General features: G+C 43.2%; 1 protein-coding gene across 11 annotated transcripts in view; it reads left to right on the top strand.

The window, feature by feature from the left end:
* mecom (MDS1 and EVI1 complex locus) overlaps positions 1–22,223 on the top strand; it is an 82,599-nt gene extending 60,376 nt beyond the window's left edge. For 2 of the 11 annotated variants that reach the window (XM_030744848.1, XM_030744843.1), the window contains exons 3-17: positions 5,369–5,471; positions 5,585–5,698; positions 5,988–6,099; positions 6,193–6,340; positions 6,454–6,607; positions 9,465–10,854; positions 11,047–11,134; positions 12,584–12,610; positions 16,068–16,234; positions 16,493–16,570; positions 18,019–18,188; positions 19,297–19,441; positions 21,107–21,352; positions 21,465–21,651; positions 21,902–22,223. In XM_030744848.1, the coding sequence (XP_030600708.1) occupies positions 5,423–5,471; positions 5,585–5,698; positions 5,988–6,099; positions 6,193–6,340; positions 6,454–6,607; positions 9,465–10,854; positions 11,047–11,134; positions 12,584–12,610; positions 16,068–16,234; positions 16,493–16,570; positions 18,019–18,188; positions 19,297–19,441; positions 21,107–21,352; positions 21,465–21,651; positions 21,902–22,036 (3,210 nt within the window). In that variant the 5' untranslated portion in view covers positions 5,369–5,422 and the 3' untranslated portion in view covers positions 22,037–22,223. Of the gene's footprint in view, positions 1–5,368; positions 5,472–5,584; positions 5,699–5,987; positions 6,100–6,192; positions 6,341–6,450; positions 6,632–9,464; positions 10,855–11,043; positions 11,135–12,583; positions 12,611–16,067; positions 16,235–16,492; positions 16,571–18,018; positions 18,189–19,296; positions 19,442–21,106; positions 21,353–21,464; positions 21,652–21,901 lie in introns of all 11 variants that reach the window. The other 9 variants (XM_030744845.1, XM_030744838.1, XM_030744847.1 and 6 more) reach the window with 6 other exon arrangements.
* The last annotated feature ends 2,707 nt before the right edge of the window (positions 22,224–24,930 follow it).

Raw genomic sequence — 24,930 nt, 5'->3', positions numbered from 1 at the left:
AATAGGTGTAGCACTTAGCTTAAAGGGAATGGGGAAGAAGAAGAAGCCTTCCAAAAGTACTTAGCCACTTCGCTTTTAAAAAGACACAGAGAGACAAACAAGCAGAGGGAGCTTTCCTGAGCTGCCCTCTGCACGAGGTGTGACTCGCTGTCAACACTGTGGTTCTGCTTGGGTGGCTGTGTAAGGCACCGACAGGTCACGGACATGGCTATGATGAGGTGATTGTTAAGTATTACACACTGTCACAACACAGCACAATGTGCTGTCTTTAAGCCTTCCGGCCAACATTGCTGTTTTTGAAAACACACTGTAGCGTCTCACAATGCCTGTCTGTATCTGTAACATGAATAGACTGAATAGGGTGGTCTTGTAAAGCTGCTGTCAGTTTTTGGTACTGTCTGTGTGTGCGCGCGCGCGTGTGTGTGTGTGTGTGCGCCAGTGCTCATGAGGGCTTTTTGTGTCCCTGTGTGCACAGACGTTTATGTTCATTGACTTGCTGTGAGTGTGTCAAGTGTTTTATTGTGCCTCTGAAGTGTGTGCGCACACCTGTAAGTGCCTGTGTTTCCTACATGTATGCATGTGTGATTGCTAGTGTGTGCGTGCGCGCACGCTCTGCAGGCCTGGGAATTGTTCATTGCGGTTCAGATGACTCCCCGCGCCCCTCATTCGGAGCTGGGAATGCTAAAACACACGGTACCTGATTCCAACAGGTTTTTACTGCCACGGAGAAGTGCTGACTCTAAACGCAGCCTGAAACCGCATATTACACAGTCGCCACATAACGTGTACCATCACCAGATTTCCACAGAAGGGCCTGACTAAGCTACCCAGGACTCGCATATTTCTTGTTCTGTCGTCCTTCAGAACCAAATTTAAATAAAGCTTCTCTTCCCACTCGCTCAGCAGAGATGATTTGCTATACGACTGATTTTAAGACAGTGTCGTACAGTGACAGCAATTTCCAGGCGTGTTGGTCGTTATTTGGTCCTGGTTCTTTTCAAGCTTCAATTTAGCCCTGCCAGCGTGAGTAAAACTGGCCTCCATCCTCTCATTTCTGACCCAGTTCTGTTTATCATAAAACTTTATGAGCAATCTCAGGAGAACGTGGGAGCGAGAGAGGAATGAATGAGAGAGTAGAGAGAGAGAGAGAACAACTGAGAGGCCTGTTCGCAAGTCTACTTCCCTTTTCTCTTCTCTCATTCTCTCTCAATTCATTTGTTACTTATCCACGCATCTCCATTACCGTAAACGTCTTTATTTTACACCTTTGCACAGAGAACTTAAGCAGATTATGCAGATAATAATAGAGGACCTGCAAAGAAATATGTCTTAAATCTTTAACAATAAGGAACAAAAAAAAAAAAGGTTCAACTGTTTAAATTTAAGAAACCTAGTCATGGAATATGTGTTTTCCTTTAATAGTATTATTAGCTGGGCATTCAGCATTTTAACAGAAATGAACAAGGACAGCCTTTATTTGCGTGACCTTTCTGTTTTACTGCTTTATATATTTGACACTGCAGAGTGGAAAGCAACAGGAAAGACTGGAGAGGAAGGGGATGGCAGGTGTCACAGTCTGTGAGTCACACTCAGATCTGTAATTAATCCAGCATGCTTCAGCTCACAGGTTTGAATTTATTTAGAAATAAAAACGGCTCCGTGAAGAGAGCTGAATTTCATACACGTACGTTCTCATTTTAGTTTTAACTGAATGTAAAACTCTTTAAAGTTACCAGAGGCCGGTTACATTCTTTTTTTTTTTTTTATGTTTAACGTCAGCCTTTGTAAATCCATGCCCCAGTGTGCAAGCTCTGTGGATATCCTCGTGTGTGTGTGTGTGTGTGTGTGTGTGTACTGTATGTGTGTGTGTGTGTGTGTGTGCTAAGGCACAGAACAACACAGCCCGAGCACCTCTTGCATAGATCCATCCATGACCAGCACGTTTTGTTGTTAAGATAATCAGGGCAATTAGTGCTTAAAAACCCTCCACTGTGCTCCTCAGTCTACTGAGTCAATTGAAAGGAAAATTGATTAAAAGTGTAATTAGCATCATCCAACGAGGCCCTGAAGAGCCTTTTATAAGACAGTGCAGAGGGATATGAGTGTTAATCTCATTCCCTCTATTGATTCTCACTCAGTATTGAGTGGGATGAAGTGGCTTGGGGGCATATTAGCAAAATGCCGACGGCCATACAGCATTTAAATACACTGGAGGTGATTGCAACTCAGTGAGATAAAGGTACTGGACATTATTCAGAAGACGAGATCAGACGCTTAATAACTTTAAAACCTTGTGATTCTGATAACAAAGAATTCCACAGGATTTATTTATTTTATTTATTTTTATTTTTTTTTATTTATTTTTATACCTGACATTGATGATATGTCACTCAAGAAGTACCAAAATATTTCTACCTTTCTTCTAAGGATGTTCTCCCATAGATGGCCCAGTCTAACATTACTGGCTTCCTTACATGTTCATCCAATTTGCTGCAAGCAGCTGCACATTGTGTGCTCGGGCTCTTTATTGCTATCTAAGTCACGAAATGGTTTCGTTTGGAAGCCAAGCGATGGTGACTGCCAAACATACTGTACATGTTGCATGACCCCGCTAGGGAGGCCACAACACATGTGGGCATGTTGCTGTTATGCAAGTGCTGACTAAGCGCAAGTTAACAATGTTGTGGTCAATCGTCTATATTGTAATTATACTTTTTTTTTTTTTTTCGCTTAAAAATAAACAGTGTTGGGGAATGTTTTGAACTATATCCTTGTATCCGACGTTGCTACTTTAATTCAGTGTGGGCCTGTGTTAAAGTAGCCTAAGATTTTGGGGGTGGGGGGGTTGCACTAAAACAAGCAGCCAGACTGAGAGTTTATTGTGACAGGACAGCGTAAGTTAACATACCTGTTGAATGAAGTCTGTGTGCAAAAGGAATCAGCCAACAGGGTGTGGGCACAGAAAATGTGACTGTGTTTGCTGTGCTAATGACTAATGGTGTCAAGGTAGTAACTTATCCAATTATAGCCTCTGATCCACTTGTGGTTTTAACCTTTGACAGAGAGGGTGTATGGCAGAGAGAGGAAGACCTAATAAACTAACGTACATGGGCAACAAAAGCAGCATAACCTTTATTCTTTGGGGAAAAAAAATGTAGAACCCCTTGTACTAATGTGAAAATTTTAAAGTGCTTAAGAGAACATCGTGGGTGTTTTTAAATAAAATGTGGCCGATCACTTTTCTCTACATTGTAAGTAATGGCATTAATGTTGAGGGAGCAGATATTTAGTGTGAACTCGGACACCGCGACTATCTTATCTCCAGAATTGGTTTAGGCCACTGTTTGAATGTCAGAATAAGTGTGTGCGTGTGTGTGTGTGTGTGTGTGTGGGGGGGGGGGGGGGGGGGGGGGGTCATGACATACTAAGGATGACCCCCAAGCGTCAAAGTCACTGTGTTTCCTTTGCTGCTTGTGTGTGTGTGTGTGTGTGTTTATCTGTGCTGACCCTCGGGGAAGGGGTGGAGCTGCTGGGGAGAAATCCCCTCCTGTCGTAATCAGCCTCTTGAGTGTGCCTGTGTGTGTGTGTGTGTGTGTGTGTGTGTGTGTGTGTGTGTGTGTGTGTGCTTACACTACTCCAAGAATACTTGTTCTTGTGTAAAGAGTACAAAGTGAGACCTAAAAGAGAGAGGTCAGAGGTCAGATTCAGAGCCAGAAGTGTTTCTCGCTGACGGACACTTAGGTACGGTTTATGTTTGCTGTGTCTAACAATTTTTATGTTCCAAGGCTTTACTCGAAGTTCTGATGACTTTCCAAAGAGCCTCCCTGCTCATTCTGAGTATCGTTCCCTCAGAGCGGAACCTCTGCAGTCTCACATTTCTGTTTGCACTGCTGTCTGATTGTTTCTAAATCACAATATTTTTGTGGCCTTTGATACCCTTTTAGAGATCCTTTGTCTATGTGCCCATGTGCACTCCACAAAAGATAATCTATATTCATGTAAATGCATTTATGGTATAGACAGAGGGCAGAGTGGGCTATGACAGAGATTTTGGGAGCCTTAGTTTGCTTCCCTTTATTCAGAACCACTGGAGATGTGGCGCTGCTCCTGCTCTCTTCGATGTAGCAGTAAAAATGTTCCCCAACTTCTAACTATTGGCCTTCCTTGTTAAAAGGAAGCAAATCAAAAATTTCTCAAATGCTAAAAAAAAAAAAAAAAAAAAAGGATTAAATTTGGTGGTTATTATGTAATATGTCTCCCCGGTCTGGATAGCTGTAGTGACTCTGGTTCAGCCCTGTAATGAGAATCAGACTTCCAGGCCCTGTTACCCTCCCACTGATTTTCTTGGCAGGTCATATTCATTTAATGCCTGAATTTAAATCATACTTTAATGCTACCACAAAACTACATCAGTTACGGTGCATCAATCACTCTTCAGTTATTGACATGCAAGAGCTCTGCCTGGGTCAGTCTGATTTAAACTCCCTTTACTCCGATGACTCAGTAGTGTCATATTTAGTATTGTATCATTTGCCAGAAGTAAGAACAATGACACAAATAATTATAGACTTAAACATACCTCATGATCTTTATTGTGACTGAGATATTTATCATAACCCTCTCTGGAGCCACAGCGGCTCGTGTGTTCCCCTAGTCAGGAATTCCCTTCATAAGTGGCGTATCTGTGACCTGTACCTTCCCAGAAGCAAGCCCCTCCACGCCCTGTCACATTTCTAATAAATTCCTCTATCATCATTGTCATGTTGACACAGCAAAGGAAGGTAATATGTTAAACCTCCAAAGCATGCCAAATATAGCTCTGTGTTTGATTGTTTCTCAAAGAAAGCCTATTGTGTGTCCAAGGGAAGCACCGCAGTCCCAGGGACTCTCATCTGATTCTTTAATATGACGGGCCCCCTCAAAATACACACTCCCATATTTAGCCATAGAAAAGCTATTTATCATCTATCTATCTATCCCCTATCTATCTTGCCACATAATACTTGCCACTTCCTGCCCGCTACAAGCATTACTGTGAAGAGTATTTACAGGAGAGTATATTTATTCTGTAGTTTGTGCTATCATTTTGTATTCATATAGATGGATGCCTTACAGGATGAGTAATTACAACTTAAAAACTCTGTGTTTATGTTCGTGTATATGTCTCTTCTGCGTGTGTGGTGTTGGTATGACAATCATGTACATAAATTTGTGTTTGTGCGTGTGTATGTTTGTACAGTACAAAAAAAACATAACTGCTGCAATATTTGGACAGCAGAGCAAAGAAGAACTACAGCAAAATGCTGTTTTGATTTAACAGTGATTTTAAAACTTCTGCTTAAGTCATAAAATATTTTGTGTGTTACAGATATTCTACAAAGTCACCAGAGAGATTTTTCCTGGCCAGGAGCTGCTACTTTTCATGAAGGCTGAAGAGTATTCATGTGATACAATGGCTCCCGATATTCACGGTCAGCACCTCACACATGCACAGACACTTTTTTTTTCTCTTCTCTGTCAAGATATCTCACAAATCCTGCTTTCCTATGCTGATTTTACCCCCCACCCCCCTTTCACTGTGCAGAGGAGAGGCAGTACCGCTGTGAGGATTGCGACCAGCACTTTGAGTCCCGCAACCAACTGCTGGACCACCAGAAGCAGCCATGTGGGATGCCCCCCTCCTCCTTCCTTAACCCAGGTTTGACAGATCTTTTTTTTTTTTTTTGTACCACTGCAAACATAGTGTAGTACAGAGTGACAAGAAAGATGTGTTGCTGAACTGAGACTGTGACAGTGGTGATCTAAATGCTGAAAATGTCACTGAAAATGAGATCATAGAGTAATGCACTCTGGAAATGGTGAGACTACAAACAAATTTGATATGCGCCCCAACAGTTTAGCTGGGAGGGAAAAACCTCTTCCAGTTTAGGGTGACTCAAGCTTCTTTTTGATGCGTGAACTGCTTGTATAACTTCTTATATAACTAGGAGGGGACAGTGACCTGAAAGCCCAAGAACCTCAAGACTTGCGACCCCTCCACATGTCCCAAGGACTACACGAATGTAAAGAGTGTGATCAGGTCTTCCCTGATATCCAGAGGTAACTGGATGGACACATTTCATCCCATACCTAATTCAAGCAAGTGGTAGAAAACAAATCTTTCCATTCTCATTGTCTTTTTATTTTCCGCAGCCTGGAGGCCCACAGTTTGTCCCACAGTGAGGAGAGGGAATATAAGTGTGATCAGTGTCCCAAGGCCTTCAACTGGAAATCAAACCTGATCCGACATCAGATGTCGCACGACAGTGGCAAGCACTACGAATGTGAAAACTGCTCAAAGGTAAAGTGATGACTGTTGAAGGGAATATGTAATAATTTGGGATTTGGATATTTATTTTTTTCGAAGCAGATAGTAACTCTCCCATGTGTCTGTGCGGTTCCTTCCCCCAGCAGGTGTTCACAGACCCCAGTAACCTCCAAAGGCACATTCGCTCCCAGCACGTCGGGGCACGTGCTCATGCCTGTTCTGAGTGTGGCAAGACGTTTGCAACGTCTTCAGGCCTCAAACAGCATAAGCACATCCACAGCAGTGTCAAGCCCTTCATGTGTAAGTCACTAAGACCCTACCTATGTAAGTCTACTCAGCACATTATAAGAATAACAGTGATGACATGCTTTGGCTTGCCTTCTAATGTCTTTTTTTTTTTTTTTTTTGCAACAACAACAAAAAAAAATCACTTTATCCTTCTGCAGGTCTTTCTCAAGAACTAATCTTGTAATGTTCTACAGGATTTACATGTGACAATGTGGGGGAAACCATTTCTTTAGAAAGGCAAATAGAGTTTGTTTTCAGCATCAAACCTCACACTGCTGATGTAATAACAGCGTTTAGTCTTGAATTGTTGTCTAACCTTGCATTTGCAATCTGATGTTCTATTGACACTCTGTCTTGCAGGCTTTTCCATCCGTCTCAGTTGCGTTCTTTCTTGAGCACATGCTTTTTCTTCTTTTTTTTTTTTTGTCCCTGTTCCTCACTAACTCCTGCAGGACCCAAACACCTTTTAACCTTTCACGCTTTCACCACTTCACACACGAGATCTGATTTCCACATCCCCTGAAGCATCATGACCTCTACCCTCTGCCCCTTCTCTCTTTCCCCTGTTTTATAAAAAAAGTGGGCTCATATAAATCTGTCCACACACTAAATACACATTATCTTTTTCCTTCTCATGCAAGCACACACACACATATAAATATATAAATAACACATATAAATAGGCAGAAGTGACGGCATCTCCACTGAAGACCTCAGATTCCCCTATCTCGTCTTTGCCTCCAGAACATGCACCATTCCTCACAAATAGCAACCACATGTACAGCCCCTCTTCCCCATGCTTCCTCTGAATAGGAGTCCATTTGCTATAATCAGCAGAAAATATGCAGGTTTAAAAACAACTAATAGCTGTGTTTAGGAAAAAAAAAAAAAGAAGACAAAGCAGCCTCAAACACGATGGCTGCCTGGGAGAAATTGTGTGCATCTGAAGTGCTTTTTTTTGTGTGAGCGCTCTTGTAGGGTATGCATGTGTTTGTGTGTCGATGCTAGTACAGTACTGTGCTCGCAATGTGTCAAGGATGTGTGCGTATGCGTCTCAGCGCCTTTCCACGAAAGGGAAGCACTTAGACCTGCCGATTCCTACACCCAACTGAACATTATTTATCTGCTGCACTTCTCTCAGGAGTGTGTTTATAACATTTTGTTTTCCAGTTTGTTAAGAGCTGGCGAGTACATGCGTGCAGTGAATCCCATCTCGCACTCCGTGTGATGCATGTGTTCTCAGGCTGTAAATATCACAATAACATGATTGAAGGGCCTTTTCCTCTAGTTTGCTCTGGCTGTGCAGGTATACTTGTAAAAGAAATAAAAATACACATGCAAGATTATTAAAAAATACTTTTTTTCCTATTCTGGCTGTAAAAGAAGCTTAATTAGATTCATTTCAAGCAAGATATTCTGATGCAAAATTTCTTCAGTTTGTAAACAGCTTAAAAATTGCCTAACCACCCTCATGGTGCTTATTGCTTATTTTTCTTCTTCTTCTTCTGCATTGTTGTGATTGTTAAGCTAAGCCACAAATACCCTTATTTTTAATTTATTTTTCTGGATCTAAAAATTCACTTTTTTTTTTTTTTTAATATAAGATTACATTCACTCCTGGCTTGAACTTTCCTATTTGGAGTTCCTCTGGGATGTTTATTCAAATGTGCTTCCAAAATACTTTTTTCCCCTTTCTCCCTCTCCATCTCCTTGAATTGCCTCTTGTGCACCTTGAGGCTGGAAGGCATCCAAAGTATGCAGAAGTGAAACCACAGTGTGAGCCTAACCACTTCCTTATCCTCATTTTGAAGATCTAATAACAATATGAGCAAAATCAATCATCCAGAAATGCTTCTTACTGCTTTCCTAAAAGCAGTAAGAACCTGTAATCTACAAAATGCATAGTATGGGAGGGGTGTGGCATGATAGAAGTACAGAAGAAAAAAACAGTGAAGAGCACCAAAATAATATATGATTGGTTACTGTTACCGCTATTAAATCATCCATTAGCAGCAGATATAGTTGACAGGTTAATAATGACAACAGATAACATCAGATGTTGAATCTTTGTTTTGGGATTGGGTGTTGTCACTGTATATCTCCAGGGGACAGACAGACTGACAGGCAGGCATAGAGAGGCTGACTGTGGGAAGGTCACTAAGCGCAGGATGACAGGGCCAGCTATGGGGACAAGGTGAGGGGGCTGAGGGGGTGACTAGAGAGGCCCAGAGGGGGGAGAGGGAAGAGAAGCAGTAGAGGACGTGAGACCTGTCCCTGGGAACCGGACTGCAGGATAGGATTCATTCAACTCCACTTCCTTCTCAAACTTAAAATAGAGCCATTGTACTGAATGAGGCTGAGAATGCGTGTGTGTGTGTGTGTGTATTTTTATGCCTGTGTGTGTGTGATTACAATTTCTTTGTGGTGTGTGGATATTTTGTGAATGTGTCTGTATGTCCACATGTGTGTCTCTGTGTGATTGTTTATGGACTCCCTGGGAGCGTCCCTGGAAGGACAATGGGGCTGGAGATGCCTGGGAATTTGGTTTGATGTGCAGCTGATGAGTGGTGACTCACACCATCAACCAAACAGATTCCCTTACAATTCCAGGATCTGAACACACCTTTTCTTTTTTATTCTGCTGGAACATTATTGTCAGAGTATTGATGGGAACACAAGCATATCACTCATACTGCATTTCCTCTGCCTTAGCTTCAGCCAGCCTGAAACATAGAAATGTCATATCATGTAATTTTGGTGTGTATGTGCATGAGGGGTGTGTGTGTGTGTGTGTGTGTGTGGGGCAGGGGGGGGGGTCAGTTTGTGTCAGAGGCTGATACAATCTATACTTGTCTCTGTTTCCCTACAGGTGAAGTATGCCACAAGTCCTACACCCAGTTCTCTAACCTTTGCCGCCACAAACGCATGCATGCTGACTGCCGCACACAGATCAAATGTAAGGACTGTGGGCAAATGTTCAGCACCACTTCTTCACTAAACAAGCATCGGCGCTTCTGTGAAGGGAAGAACCACTTCACAGCAGGGGGATTGTTTGCCCAGGGTATGCCACTCCCTGGGGCCCCTGGCTTGGATAAATCAGCTCTTGCAATGGGTCACAGCAGTGCAGGACTTGCTGATTATTTTGGGGCTAGCCGACATCATAGCGGGCTTACGTTCCCTGCTGCCCCGGCATTTCCTTTCAGCTTCCCTGGCTTGTTCCCCTCTGGACTTTATCACCGGCCACCGCTCATTCCTGCCACAACTTCTCCTGTCAGACAACCAGCCCATGCACCTGTTGCTGGGCCTGGCGCAGACCTGAGCAAGAGTCCACTGCTGCCTCCAAGCCCTGGTGCTCAGGAGTCTCAAGAACTTCTCAAAGCTCTCCGTAAAGATGGCGGTTCACCTGGAAGTCAAATGCCATTGTCAGACACCCAGGGCTCCTCGTCCTATACGAAGCAAAAGAACAAGCAGAGTGACCAGTCTGAAAGCAGTGACCTGGATGATGTCAGCACACCCAGTGGAAGTGATCTGGAGAGCACATCAGGCTCAGAGCTCGAAAGTGACATGGACAGTGAGAGGGAGAGGGGAGCTGCTCGAGAAAATGGCAAAGGTCCAAAGAGGAAGGCCACTGAAGGAGGCCTTCAAAGCCCCAGCCTGATGGGCAGCAGTGCTGCTAAAGACTTTCCAGGCCCTTCTCTCATCCCGTCCCCCTTGGACGAGCACACAGCTGTAACAGGAGCTGTGAATGACTCTATTAAGGCCATTGCCTCAATTGCTGAGAAGTACTTTGGCTCCACAGGGCTAGCTGGCCTGCAGGACAAGAAGGTGGGGTCTCTTCCCTACCCTTCTATGTTCCCACTGCCTTTCTTCCCGGCATTCTCTCCTCCAGTTTACCCCTTCCCAGACAGGGACCTCAGAACTGCAGGCCTGAAGGGGGAGCCACAGTCACCTGCAGATGACTGCAAGAAGGCCCAAGGGAAGTCTTCATCTGAGTCCCCATTTGACCTCACCACCAAACGAAAGGAGGAAAAGTTAGCATCATTTGCTCCTACCAAACCAGAAATGTCCCACTCTATTGGTCAGGATCAGCCACTAGATTTGAGCCTTGGGTCCAGGGGCCGTGGGCGTAATCCAAGAGAGGAGGAGACAAAAAAGAATCTGAATTATGAAGAGGAGAAAGGAGTGGCAGAGATCCCAAAAGCAGACACCTCCTTACAACATGCTAGGCCCACCCCTTTCTTCATGGACCCCATTTATAGGTATTGTTATTCCCAGTAACGCTCTAAACCTTAATTAATCTGAGCCTTAAAATACTTACAGAAGTGTAATACACATGCATGCTGAAAATCTGCATGTATGGTGTACTGTGCAAATGTTGTAAATCATTTTATAAAACTACATTTAATTGCATTAATAATCACTAAGAACTAACAGAAATCTACTATTAGCAGGGTTGAGAAGAGGAGAATGAACGATCCGTTTGAGACTCTGAAAGACAAATGCATGCGGCCAGCTCCGGGCTTCCTTTTCCATCCGCAGGTAGGTTCAAACTGTGGCATCCACGGGCATCAGGGTATTATGGGAAAGTAAACATACCTTGTGCCACATAAGGAACAAAGTCATGCATTTGCACCAGTTCAATAGTATATTTCTGCCTACTGCTTTGGTTATTTAGGTTTAAAACTGATGATCTTAAATGCCTTTAATGCCCTAATTTGTAAAGGTACAACTTTCATCACACCTGTCGTGGATCTTGCCATCAAACAATGGCACAATTCAAGCTTACGAGTTCACTGTTGGCTCCCTGCATACACAGAAGTGACAGCAACATGGAATTCAACCAGCCAGTGCATATTATGAGTCTTTCTATAAAGAGCTCTTATCCTTAATGGTTATCACAGGCTGACCAGACTGGATTAATGAGGATTAGTGTGTGACTCCAGTTTTACCCAAGCTACTGCCTGTTAAGCCCGCTGTTGGCTCCCCAAAACAGATGTGTCAGAAAGAAAGGGCACATTGTGACACATCTTCCCATAATATGTCTTTGATTACAATATAAAAAATAATATGCTCTTAAAGCAATGATTTCTGCCCCTGGGTTTTCTGTGCCAGTATTTCCAGCGCGAGGCTCCATGTAACGTCTGTGTGTTCGTGCGCACACGCGGGTTTGTGTGTATGTGTGTCGATGACATGTTGCATTGACGTTCATTTGTTCAATCTTCCCCCGCGGGTGAGAACGGTCTGTTGGAAAGTGAAAACACCACTTTCTCAGGCACATGATTTTTTTTCTCTCTCCCTCTCTCTCTCTCTCTTCTGGCCGTTTCAGGTCTGGTTTTTACAGGCTGTTTCATTTGTCTGATTTATGTCCCCTGTCCAGACTGCTGCATGGGCCCAGCCTGCAGCAGCCACATGGCCGTCCCACATGCCTTAATGAGGTGTCCTATCAGTAGAAACACTAACTGAGTGCTTAGGCCATCTTTATGACTTTATGATGTCTGGACACACAAATCATTCCCGCAAATACCAGACCAGGGTAGATCTCAGCCAGACCAAGCGATGGGCTGTTCCGTATACTTTTGAGGAGGTTTGTTTTCAGTCACCTGAGTCACTCTTGAGCAATATATTAAAGGAGAGGTTGCAAAGCTGAGGGGGCTGAAAGTTCTTTCAACCTTTAGTGATTCAGCTTTTTATTTCCTGGCAGGAAATTTTACTGCTAGGCAATACTGACTTAGATTACATACTGGAATTGAATTTGTAGCCTTCTATAATGAGCTTATTGAACACCAGGAAGTGTTGGAAACTATTAGAGCCTCTTATAATTCCAGCACCATAACTCCGCAGATAGGCAGCTCTCTGCTCATTCAAAGTTAATTGCACCAAGACCCATCATCCCTTCTGTACCCATATGTGTCCAATCAAAACCTGTTGATTCATGCGCCACTTTCTGGTTCTGACTGCTTTCTCTTTTCCTTCTCTCCCGCCCCTCAGTTTCATTTGCCAGATCAGAGAACTTGGGTAAGTTCCTCTTTAACCTACAGTTTTGCCATGTGTCTGTACATCCAGCAAACAGACCCTATCCCACAATTAATGCACGAGCTGCATAACAGTTTACAACTGACATCACCCAGCATTCGCATGGCTTTAGCCTGTCACAATCATGCACTGACTTGACTGCTCATAGATAATATAAAGAAATTTCACATCAATGTTTACACTGTTTAACATGTTACGCTGTGCGTATCCAAGCCTTTGTGATTTGTTTATATCTTTAGATCTTGGCATATCTTTCCTTCTAACATGAAAGTGTTTCAGTGGGGATTTCCAAATGAGCTACACCCTGTCCATGCAACAGCTCTGAATATATGTTTGCTTATTTGGAGAATGGAGCAGACCTCTTGCAAATGGGCATGTTGGGGGGGATGATGAGTGGAACACGGGGTGGTGAGTGGTCTTTTAGGGGGGCTGCTTTACATCACCAACAGGGTAACAGTCTCTATGGGACACTGGCGGGGGGAGCGGGAGGTTAGTTCCTCCCTCCAAACATCTGGTTCCCGATAAAGATCAACAAATGAGAATGCATCTCACTAATTAAGGCCCTAACAGCATCACTGACATCTGAAGATAGCCAATCAACTGCTGGTCCCAGAGCGGCGCTACAGCAACAAGCAAGTTTACAGATGCATACACAGGGCCTAGAGGGAGGGACAAGGGGGTTTTGGAAGGTGTGTGTGTGTGTGTGTGTGTGTGTGTGTGTGTGTGTGTGTGTGTGTGTGTGTGTGTGTGTGTGTGTGTGTGTGTGTGTGTGTGTGTGTGTGTCTTTGAATGTATATGTGGGTGGGTCAGGTCCCTTTAGATCAAAATGTCAAACATTTCACACATGATATTGTCAAGAAGTAGTCAGATGAACCTGACTCTACAGCCATAAAATCAGTTCAGTGGCTGAAGGTGTTTGAAGTGTAATATGGAACAGATTGATGGTCACCAGTCTGATCTGTTGAACTGGACATGTGATTCATTTGCTGTGTCCCTGCACACAAGTTATTTGACTCCAAAAATCTCATATCATTTTGTCCATGGCAAATACTCGCTATGCAAAGAAAATATTATATTCTGCCATATGCATTTTTATTGCCAGGGCTATGACTTTCATATAAACAGAGACAACTCTTAACAGAGAGCAGCCACACAAGTAGGCTGAAGTGGGATCAGAATTCCCCAGTAGATGGAGCCAAGATGGAGTAGCTTTGAGCTCTGAAAATGTCTTATCGAACAGGTTCGATACTGCCGACAGCTTTAGGGGCCCTAATGTTCCCAGGAGTTATGGGTTCTCATTGAGCAGTGCAGACAAACTGAGCATTCACTCCAGTTTCTGAAAAGAGCTGAATGAAATACATTCAAAAGAAATATGAAAGCATTTCAGCTCCCTCTTGCCTATCTTTCAGTTCCCCCTCCCTTCTTTTTCTCACTTCCTTGCCTTCTCTTTCTCTCTTCTCTCCCACTTGGTCTCTATTTTGCCTTTGATTCATGGCGTGTAGCACTGGCATATTCATAATCAAACAGACCTGACACTCCACATCCTCCCTCAGTGGGAACGCCGACGGCTGCGGCAGGAACTTTACACTCGGCCGTCACTCCTAATCAGCCACTCCCAACACCAGACTCCACCACCATCCATCAGCCATCAGTCCTTCTCTCTCTGGACTCTATTTGGCTTTTCTTACTTTCTTGTTTGCATGCTTTTTTCCCCCCTCTTTGTCTCGCTTTCTTTAATTCTTTTTCATTCCTGTCCCACCACCAAAACCACCCCCCCACCCCCTTTTCTCCTCTATCATCTAGTCCTTCATCATGCTTCTTCTCCAATTCTCGTGCTCCGTTTCTTTTCCCTCAGTCTTCTCAATCTTGGCGTGAAGCCTGAGAGTGACAGGGGGTGAAAGCAGGAGATGGAATGTCAAAGGCGGAGCAGGGCTCTGGTGAAGGAGCCGAATCACCATTGATTTGTTGCCTTATTGAAATAAGAAAGAGAAACAGGCTGAAAATTCAATACAGGCAAAATAATGCAAATGTGTGTGGCTGCTTAAAAAAAAGAAAAAAGAAAGAAAACTTTGCGCGCGCGCGTGTGTGTGTGTGTGTGTGTGTGTGTGTGTGTGTGTGTGTGTGTGTGTGAGATGGCCTGTCAGGCCCTGCGGCCTACTGAGACCCCTGCCCCTCCCTCTCCTCCTCCCTCTAGTTCTCCCTTCACTCCCCCTCCAGCCCCCCGCTCCTCCCCCATCCCGCCCCTCTCAGCACAGCGATATCATTATTACCCGTGTCTGGCCCTTGATCAGTAATGTCAACATCTTTCATATTGACGAATGTGCTGTCTGCCCGCATTGTGCACAGAATGGTTTACAGCCCAGCAGTGGACATGAATCACTCCTCTGCCACACACACACACAAACACACACACACAGACAGACAGATACACACTAAGCATGTGCAATCGCATACAATGGACATGCCTGTAAGCACACACACACTGTACACACACACACACACACACACACACACACAAATGCATTACAAACACATTCCTCACTCTCTCACACACATATATTTTCCGTTTTTTTACACACACTGAAGGTAGTTAATCAACTCTGACCACCATGCAGCTCATAGTTTCTCATTCATATACATACATGAGCGCGCACACACACACACACACACACACACACACACACACACACACACACACAAAGATGTCTCTCCAGAGAGTATCTGATGAAAGTAAAGGTTCAGCTTCATTAGTAGATTGGCCGCAGTCCTTAATCCTATGTGCGTGCGTGTGTGTGTTTATCTACCTACTGTACATGCATGTTTGGAAAAGAACAAGCAATGGCTTCATTTAACATTCAGAGTTGCACACCTGCTCACCACTAACCATGAATGGAAGCATACTGGTTTTTGTTTTTTGACAAAGTTATGAATCAGCGTCCAGTGTTCTTGTCATTCACATATGGGACTTTGACCTTGTGATGTATGAATTATTCACGAACGTCATAATAAGAATTCTCCCAGTACCTGTTTGACTTTTCAACTGTTTTTTGGCCTGTAAACAAGACTCATTATTCAAACAAGATACGAGCAAATCTCTAAAGCAGGTTCTCCAGTAAGAGACATTTAGAAGTAAATCAAAATCCATAACGATCTGGCTTATGCGCTTAATGTAAAGAATGTAGGATTTATGTACATTTTACATGTTGTCCTAAACTACTAAATGCATTTTCCTTTTTTGCATTTAATTGCATCCTGCAATCAGAAACCAAAACACATTCTGCAGCATCCCTGCAGAATCCACTGAATTCTATTATTAAAAAATCAGATTTCTTATCTTCTTTAAATGACATGGCCATGATGAGTTAATCTGCTTTTCCAAAGTAATGTGCACAAAGTTAACCCAACACTCTGTCTTTTTTTTTTTTTCCTGTCTCCTCAGATGACAGCAATCGAGAACATGGCAGAGAAGCTGGAAACGTTCAGCTCCTTTAAGCCAGAGTCTGGTGACCTACTGCGCTCAGTTCCCTCCATGTTTGACTTCAGAGCTCCACCCTCTGCGCTTCCAGACACACTACTGCGCAAGGGCAAGGAGCGCTACACATGCAGGTAACTACAGCCCCTGCTTTGGCTTGTATTTTTAACTTTTAAGTTGGTCATAAATTATTTTTAATAGTTTTTAGTAGTACTGGTAGTTTTTCTTTTTCCTTTCTCGGAATATTTTCTTGTAAATCTTGTCTGAGACTGGTGTGTGTTTTGTGGGTATTTTTTTATATGGTTGTGTTTTAGTGAGAACATATTGCAATAAGAATTCTTGTTCTTTTTGGAACTGCTTAAAATGGCACAATGTTATGTATTCCTTTATAGATACTGTGGAAAAATATTCCCTCGCTCTGCCAACCTGACACGCCACCTGAGGACTCATACAGGAGAGCAACCATATAGGTAAGAGAATTTTTACGTTTAAAGAGCCATCCTGTTGATGGTGGCTGTCAGTCAAACAGAAACCTACTGACTCCTGTATGTCATCCTAATTTCTCACTTTGTGCCTGTATCCCTCAACCTATTCTCCATTAACTCTATAATAATAATAATAATAATTGTCCAGTCAAGAATCCAATTTGCACCATAGCCAATTAACATTCCATGAAAAAGAACTGCTTCTCTCGCCTCACACATATGAGTGAAAGCACGGAGCGCACTTTCACACAGTGTATTCTCAACCACAACTCATTTGTTAACAGCATGTGGATGTTTTCCCAGGGATTTCTTGTCTACAGTTGGAACAGAGTTTATGTATGTTTTCTTATGCCATTAAAGGCCTGGAATAATTATACTACTGCTAAACAATTTGCCTGATGAAAAATGGCGTCCGTCGCCTGGGTGAAAGGGGAGGTTTGGGGATTCGGGGTGTTGAGGAGCACGGGCAGATGTCCACACCCAGCAGCTGTGGTCTCAAAGTGATCTGCAAAAATTCAGCTACTCCCAAGAGAGGCTTTCTTCCCATCTAAAGAGTTCATCATGGAATTAAGACCAAGTTCTTATTCCAGAAATTGTGTTAAAGAAATAGCAATCTTAGGTATTTTCCTTTGGGTTTTGGTTTATGTCCTATCAACACAGCAAACTTTTCCAGGTGCATCTGAGGGTGAAGTACTAGTAACAATACAACGGCAGTTCAGTACACATGCAAAAATTAATTCTGAACACTTACTACATTTGGATGCCCCAGTGCTTGGCTTTGTAGTTACTAAGGTAGAGGAATTTTGGCCCAAAGTTTGGAAGGGGCCTGCTGACCACAGGGGAGAGAGAAAGACAGATGCAGGCCTCTACTGTCCCAGCCTGATAGCCTGCACTCTACATGCTGGCATGCCATTAAAGATCACCGCCTTTTATTGTAATTTTTGTGGAGATAACCGGGCAGGGGGGTTGGGGGGGGGGGGGGGGGGGGGTCCTGAGGGACAGCCAATTGAGCGAGCTAATTCCACAAGAAGAAAAGATGTAATCTTCTCGTATAATTTTGCATGAAGAAACTTGGCAGGCGCTCCTAATTTTTGCAAGGCTAGAACCAAATCTGTTGCGTGCTTATTTTGTGAGAGAAGAATGCAATTTTATTGCGCTGGCTGGAGATAAGAGGCAGAGCTGTTTCACCTTAAACAAGCTCCTCCATCATGTCTGGGACTGTGGGACTGCTGGGACTGTCTGTAATAGTGTGTGTATGTGTGTGTCCTACATTATGTATCCCATTATGTTTCCAACAAAAAAAAAAAAAGCACCCACAGGTTCCTGATTCATTATGCAGTACGGTTGTATTTATGACTAGCAGCTTGTGCGTTTTGATGTTTTCTTCATTCAATTATTGGATTAAACGAAAGGCCTTGACTTTGTTTCGGCAGGTGTAAATACTGTGACCGTTCCTTCAGCATCTCCTCCAACCTACAGCGTCACATTCGCAACATCCACAACAAGGAGAAGCCGTTCAAGTGCCACCTGTGTGACCGCTGCTTTGGTCAACAAACCAACCTGGATCGTCACCTCAAAAAGCACGAGAACAGCAATCTGTCAGGTGAGTAGTGAGTTTTGTAGACTGTGGAAATTTATATAAGAAGACACAATCATTGAGCTACTTTTTTCTTCTTTTTTTATCAGAGAAAATGAGGGCAGAGTTTGCTGACTCGTTAGAACCATAAATCATTCTGCTGCATGACATAAAACAAAATACACTCCTGATCTTAGAGAATCTCAGAGGCTGAGAAATTAAATTATATAAATCTGTCATCGACCTCTGCAACAGCACAAAATATTTTTGAATGAGCTGCTTTCATCAGCAGCACAACTCACGGCTTATGGGTTGAGAGGTTGCATCACTCGGACTCTGAATCAGCAGAACGAGCAGTGACACCTGGCCAGGAGCCGACAGCAGCGGGCCTAAGAGGAGGTCGCTACTTAATCAGACACAATGAGCAATCCGTCAAATGCAAATCAATTATCTGTCAAGCTTTCGTTTTTTTTCAGCATTAAATTATATATCCCTCAACACACAATACAAATATAATGGACCCATAATATTTGGCAGAAAAAAAACTATTTCTGGGCAATTTATAGAATAAAACCATAGCGTCTCAAGCTTTCGGTTACTGTATCATTACTCACATTTGGTGCGGTAAAGCATATTCAGATCTCACATAACTTGAAACTGTTGTCAAAGTCTTACAGTCTCCAAAGATGCCAAAAAGAGTGTATAACACGATGCACAATTCATATTTTCACTCATGATGTAATGCAGATACAGATACGGACGTTACACTGACATACTGAGCGAATAGAACGTGTGTTCATGGCATAGAGCAGGGATCCTCAAATCCAGGCCTCGAGGTCCAGTGTCCTGCAAGTTCTAGATGTGTCTCTGCTTCAACACACCTGAGTCAGATATAGAAGTCATTAGCAGGACTCTGGAGAACTTGACTGCATACTGAGGAGGTAATTCAGCCATTTGATTCAGGTGTGTTGGATCAGGGACACATCTAAAAGCTGCAGGACACCGGACCTCGAGGCCTGGTTTTGAGAATCCCTGGCGTAGAGTCTTCTTCATTTTGAGCGGTAAGAAATGTTTTAGGGCATCAGTGGGGAATTATTCAAACACATGACAGCTGGAATATGTGTTCTTTTTACAGGAACTGCAATGTCGTCCCCACAGTCTGAACTGGACAGCAGCAGTGCTATATTGGATGACAAAGAGGACTCTTATTTTAATGAAATAAGAAACTTTATCAGCAGCACAAGCCAGAACCAGACATCACCAGACCCCTCTGAGGAAGGGTGAGTGCAGCCTTATGTGGTGATGTGTGCCTATCTTCATATTTCTACTGAACGATACAAGAAGATGGTTATTATAAATTATCATTGTACGTGTAACAATGGGTCAACCTCTATCCACCCTTTTTAGACTTGCATTTTCATACCTCCCAGCCAGCCAGGTTTGTTAATAACAATCGCATCATTTCTGGGGGGGCTGGAGTAAAGAAGTCTTATCTGTGATGACATTTAAGATAATGACAGGGTTTGGAAACGTGAGCGAGCGCTTTGTATCGTTTGCCTCTTAACCACATGTGAGAAAAGATATCAATATGCATGCAACTTCATCTGAGCTTTATGCAAATAAATTCTTGTAGCTGTGATCAGATCGGATAACAGTTGCAAGGTCTGCTCAGGTCCCTGAGTTTGTTTTCATGTGCCTCATGTTGGTTTGATCACTGGAGACCTGATAGAGATCTCGCAGACTAGTTCATGATTGAGCAGAAGGCCTGTGAGAGCAGGGCCGAGCGGTAGAGCGTCAGAGGGACGGGAGGGGAGCAGGAGGGGTATTGCAGTAGTTAGAGGACCACATCTGGAACCAACATGTCTGCCTACAGGAAGAGGGTAGAGGGGGTGGGGTCAAAGGGTCGGCCTGTGTTTCCTTTCAAAGTGCTGCACTGCTGACTGCTTCTGATAGATACTTTATCCCCAGCAAATTACCACGTTTGAAAGCGTAATTAGCGAATCTGTTTTCTTAATCACAGAGTTCTCGCTCCCTCTTTTGGAACTAGTTCTTCCTCGCAGCCCTGAATACCACCTGAACTCTTCGCTCCAGCAGGAACACTGCTGACAGGACATTATTATCAGTTCCTGAAATCTGAGGCCAAATGATGCAAATCCTTTTTGTGCTAAAATCGAATACGGTATAATTACCTCTCTCCCCTCTGTCTCAAATGTATCCTTTTTCAATCCAGTGCGGCCATGCTGTTTATAAGCATTCTATAATTATGTGGTGTTGTGCTTGATGTGTTGTGTTTCCTATGAATCTACTTCTCCCCGTTCAATTTTCAGTCCCCTTCTCTGAATCCTTTGTGCAAGAAATGGCATATTTGGGAGCTGACGAAAGATGTCCCAGAGTGTAATTAGTGAATCAGTCTTAATGTGGTTCCAGATGATTTACCAAATGGCGGTTTCCTGTGGCGCTGAAACAGAGGGACAGATTAAGACTCAGGCAGTTTGGATAGCTGGCCTTTTCCCTCTCCACAGGGATAGAGGAATGGGCTGGTTGGCAGGGCTCTCATAACTCTCCCACCAAATGGGGCTGTCAGCTAAATATTTTGCCTATTAGATGAATACGAGATAGTAAGGAAAATAAACAAGGAGAGAGGCAGAGCACTCCATTTAAGTGCTGCAGTGATCAACCCAGTGCTGCTGTGCCCAAAGGGGCCCCAAAGTCTTGATGACAAACGGGATTCCAGCTCTGCTCAGTTCCAGCTGCCCTGTTCTGCCTCAGCTCAGTTCATCTACAAACACTAGAAGAATTCTTTCACCATTTCTTAATTGCACTGCATTTTCTGAAAAACAGGAGAAGTATACAAAGTACCGCTAACAGGGCGGATGTTTCTTTGTTTCTACCTTGAATGCCTACTATACAAACAAGCCTCATGAAGTAACCTTCTTGGTCTGCAGGTTAAATGGCGGTCCATTTGAAGAAGAAAAGCCACTGATGGCCAGCCACAGGTCACATGACCTGGAAGACGAGGAAGCAGAAGAGTTAGGCGCTGATGAAGAAGAAGGGGAAGAGCCTAGCAACACCCCCGAAAAATCGGAAAGTAAGGTGCTTCAAAGCAACCTTAGTGATGCCGTCATACAAGACGAAATGGACTTGAGTGAACCAAACGACTTGAATCTCAGCTGCAAAGCCTCTCCAAAGAGGTAATTTAGTACAAGGGTGCACCGCCAAAGCAAAAAGTAACACTTTAAATACGATGCTTTGAAGTCAAAATATCCTGATAGTTTTTTTATTAATGTTTTGCATGAACTCCAGGTATGAAGATGAGGAGGAGCAGACCAGCTACTCAGCCTTGGATCATATCCATCGCTTTTCTGACATGCGCAAGCTGGAAGAGAGCGAGCTGAGTGATGGAGATGGAGATGAGGAAGATGGCTCATTTGGCTCTCCGTCTCTGACTGAGGCAGTCAAACAGCCGCTCTTTAGGAAATCAAAGTCTCAGGTAAAAAAAAAAATTTTTTTAATTATATATATATATATATATATATATATATATATATATATATATATATATATATATATATATATATATATATATATATATATATATATATATATATATATATATATATATACACACACACACATACACATATATACAGACAGTCGATATGCATGGTTACCTACATAGTGTACTTAATATTTGCATGTAAACAAGACAATAAATTGTAATCCATCCCCTGCTCCCTCAGGCATATGCCATGATGCTGTCCCTGGCTGAAAAGGACACTCTTCACCCAGCTACCCACACCCCAGCCACCATGTGGCACAGTCTAGCACGGGCTGCTGCTGAATCCAGTGCCATTCAATCCCTCAGCCATGTATGATGGCACCTCTTTGCGCCTATCCTTTCAGCTCTCAACCCGACCCTGACCTACCTATGGCACTGGCAGTCCATTGCAGCGGCTATTTGCAGGGGTCCCTGATTGTCCACAGAGTGACTGCTGAGCAGGAACCACAGCCCATCCGACTGCTGAGTGGAGCCCCTTACACACAAAGCAGGGCCACTGTCCATCCCGACCCCAAGCCCAAAAACCTCCAGCAGATAGAGAGCAAAATGTCCCTCTGAGACCCTAAAATCAATTTGTTACATTAACACCAACCAGGATGTGGTGAAAATAATAATGCTAAAGTAATAATAGCCATATTTATTCTTCTGAATTTCTATGTTTTGCACAGCAAAGGCAGCTGAAAGTTGTGGGAAGTGGATTTGCTGATGTGTCTTCACTAGACTGAATTTATTGCCCAGCACATGCAAAGCAAGGAGAACATTTTACACCGAGAGTAACTCTGGCGGTGTCTAAGACAGCTGGTTTCAGCCTAGCATGTTTCACTGTGTGTAAAGCATAAGAACCAGAACAAGAAGTCCCTTTTAACCCCCAGAGATCCACAGGTGTTTCCCATAAATACGTGATTATAAAAATTAAAGGTTGGGCGAGTGTCCTCGGTTCAAATGAAAATTGCTCCATTTAAGGATAGCACTGGCGGTGCTTTAATATCACTGAACTCACTGAAGTACAAACAGAAAAAGAGAGTGATTGTTAAACTAAAATCAGGCCAGCTTCCCATCTGCATTTTCATAGCTGTGTGTGTCTGCACAATCATAGCACTGTACACAAGTGTCCAACAACTGTTGCCCACTACACTCCATCCTGCCCGCCTGCGATATCTGTGAAAGGATATAAATAGATTGTCTTTTTAGTGGAAGAGAAGAAAACACAATGTTATTTCTTTTTTTTTTACTGAGATAAGTAGCCAGTGCTGAAGTTAATTGTTGTTCTGTAAAGGGCATATGTCTTTTTCAAAACATTTGAATCCATCCTAGTCCACCAACAATACCACTAAATAGCCTGAATGCTAGTCGTTAGCAACTCCATGCTTGTGTGTCTTTCATTTTTAGACAATCATGATTTTGTTTTCATTTTTTTGTTTTTGTTGGTGTTGTTGTTGTTATTTGCTGTTGTATTTTGAGAATTGTATTTATTTCTTGGCAAACTGTAGTTTGTTTACTGAATAGCACTGCTCTTAGCCCAGGTGAAGGGGGAGATTCCCAGCCGGGCCTATCCCAGAGTTCAATGGGGTTTGTAGATGACATTTGAGTGCCGGATAGTATTAAAACATACAATTCACTCCTTATTCTACTAATGAAATCAGTTGATGAATAGATATTACTTAGGGGTTTTTTTCTATGACAATTTATTGATTCAAATGTAAAAAAAAAAGAAAAAAAGAAAAACAGTATAAAGAATTAATAATAAAAAGCCAGGTATAATTTCTTCATAAGCGCATGATTGGTCTGGTAAGATCTGTATCTGACATTTTCTACGGTTGTCTGCAAGCTTGTGTGATGTTCGGTTCATGTTAATCCCTTGTGCCAAACTTATGATAAATAACAGATTACTTTCATTTATTTTCCCATTTTGAGGGACCAGATTTTTTTTCTTTTGTTTGTTTTTGTTGTTGTTTTGTTTATAATCGACTTTAAAAAGTAATCAGCAAGTTGAGGTACTTTGTTTTAATGCTTTCTACAATGTAACTGTTATGCATTTCAATTCAATACTGTGGGAGGAACAACTAAGAAATAAAGGACTACAATGTGGATTGACATGTTTTCCTTTCTCTCTTTATTTCTCCAGAAAAAATTTTTTTTTTACTCACTCTTTGTCCTCCTTCTCCCTCACACCTCCCCACTCCATACAGTCCTTCTGGCTGCTCATCATTTTGGACCACGTTGAAATTTATACTAGGAGACAAGAGTCAGAACACCACCTGGCGCTTTCTTCTGGCGCTCCCATGGCCTCAGAGCGAGGGAGAGCCTGAACTCTGGTCCTCTTTATTTTTTCTTGAGGCCTTGGCTCACATAGTGAGGGAGAAGCAGAGAAAAGGCTGGAGAGGGCTTGAATGTGGTAGTGGGAGCGGAGGCAGGAATGTGTCCTCTTTATTTGTGTCCGTTTGTGGGCCATGATGGATGAGGTGGGTAGATGTGATGACCTGGCTCATCGCTCAAACACTCAATAAGAGTCCCATCCTGCAGCAGGCCTCCCCATCCGGCACCCCCCTCTGTCACTGCTGCCAGCCAACGTGGGCGGACATTGTGGCTGGGAGGGTTGGAGGTTTAGCAGCTCCATTGTCCAGCGAGTAGCTCAAGTGGGGGGTTGGAGAATTGGGCATGACAGTGAAGATGGCTGGCGCTGACACTCCACATTTACAGTGCTCTTGGCACCCTAATGGATGGGTTATTTTTCTAAGGCCCGTCGTCAGCCCTCAGGGCTCCGTGGGGCGTCCAGCTTTGATGAGGTCATAGAGGGTCACGTTGCGCTGATGAGGTCAGCATGGGTCCTCCAGCTTTGATGAGGTCAGCAGTAGTGGTCTTGCAAGCTAGGACCATAATGAAGTGACATGATATTGGTCATGAGTATGGGTTGTGCCACTTGCACTATTGGGGACTCATTGAAGCTTATATGACTATGGAAGTTTGCCAGCAGTCAAAACACATGTAGCTGCTGATCCAGTAAATCTTGAGGAAAGGTAACTTTTGAATCATTTGGAGACTGAAAAAGTTGACATACATCATATCTTCCAACTTCTGATGGAGCTTTCTGACTCTTAAGCCGCTAGGTCCTCCACTATCACCATGTAGTAACTGGCTGTTTTGAGCCACAAAGGAGGTAGTGTAACAGTGGATTTTTAGAGCTTTTTCACAGACAACAGCTGCTTGCTT

The sequence above is a fragment of the Archocentrus centrarchus genome, chromosome 13 (genome assembly GCF_007364275.1).
Source record: "Archocentrus centrarchus isolate MPI-CPG fArcCen1 chromosome 13, fArcCen1, whole genome shotgun sequence".
NCBI lineage: Eukaryota > Metazoa > Chordata > Actinopteri > Cichliformes > Cichlidae > Archocentrus > Archocentrus centrarchus.
The sequence above is the reverse complement of the archived record's forward strand: the minus strand, read 5'-3'. Positions and strand labels throughout refer to the sequence as shown.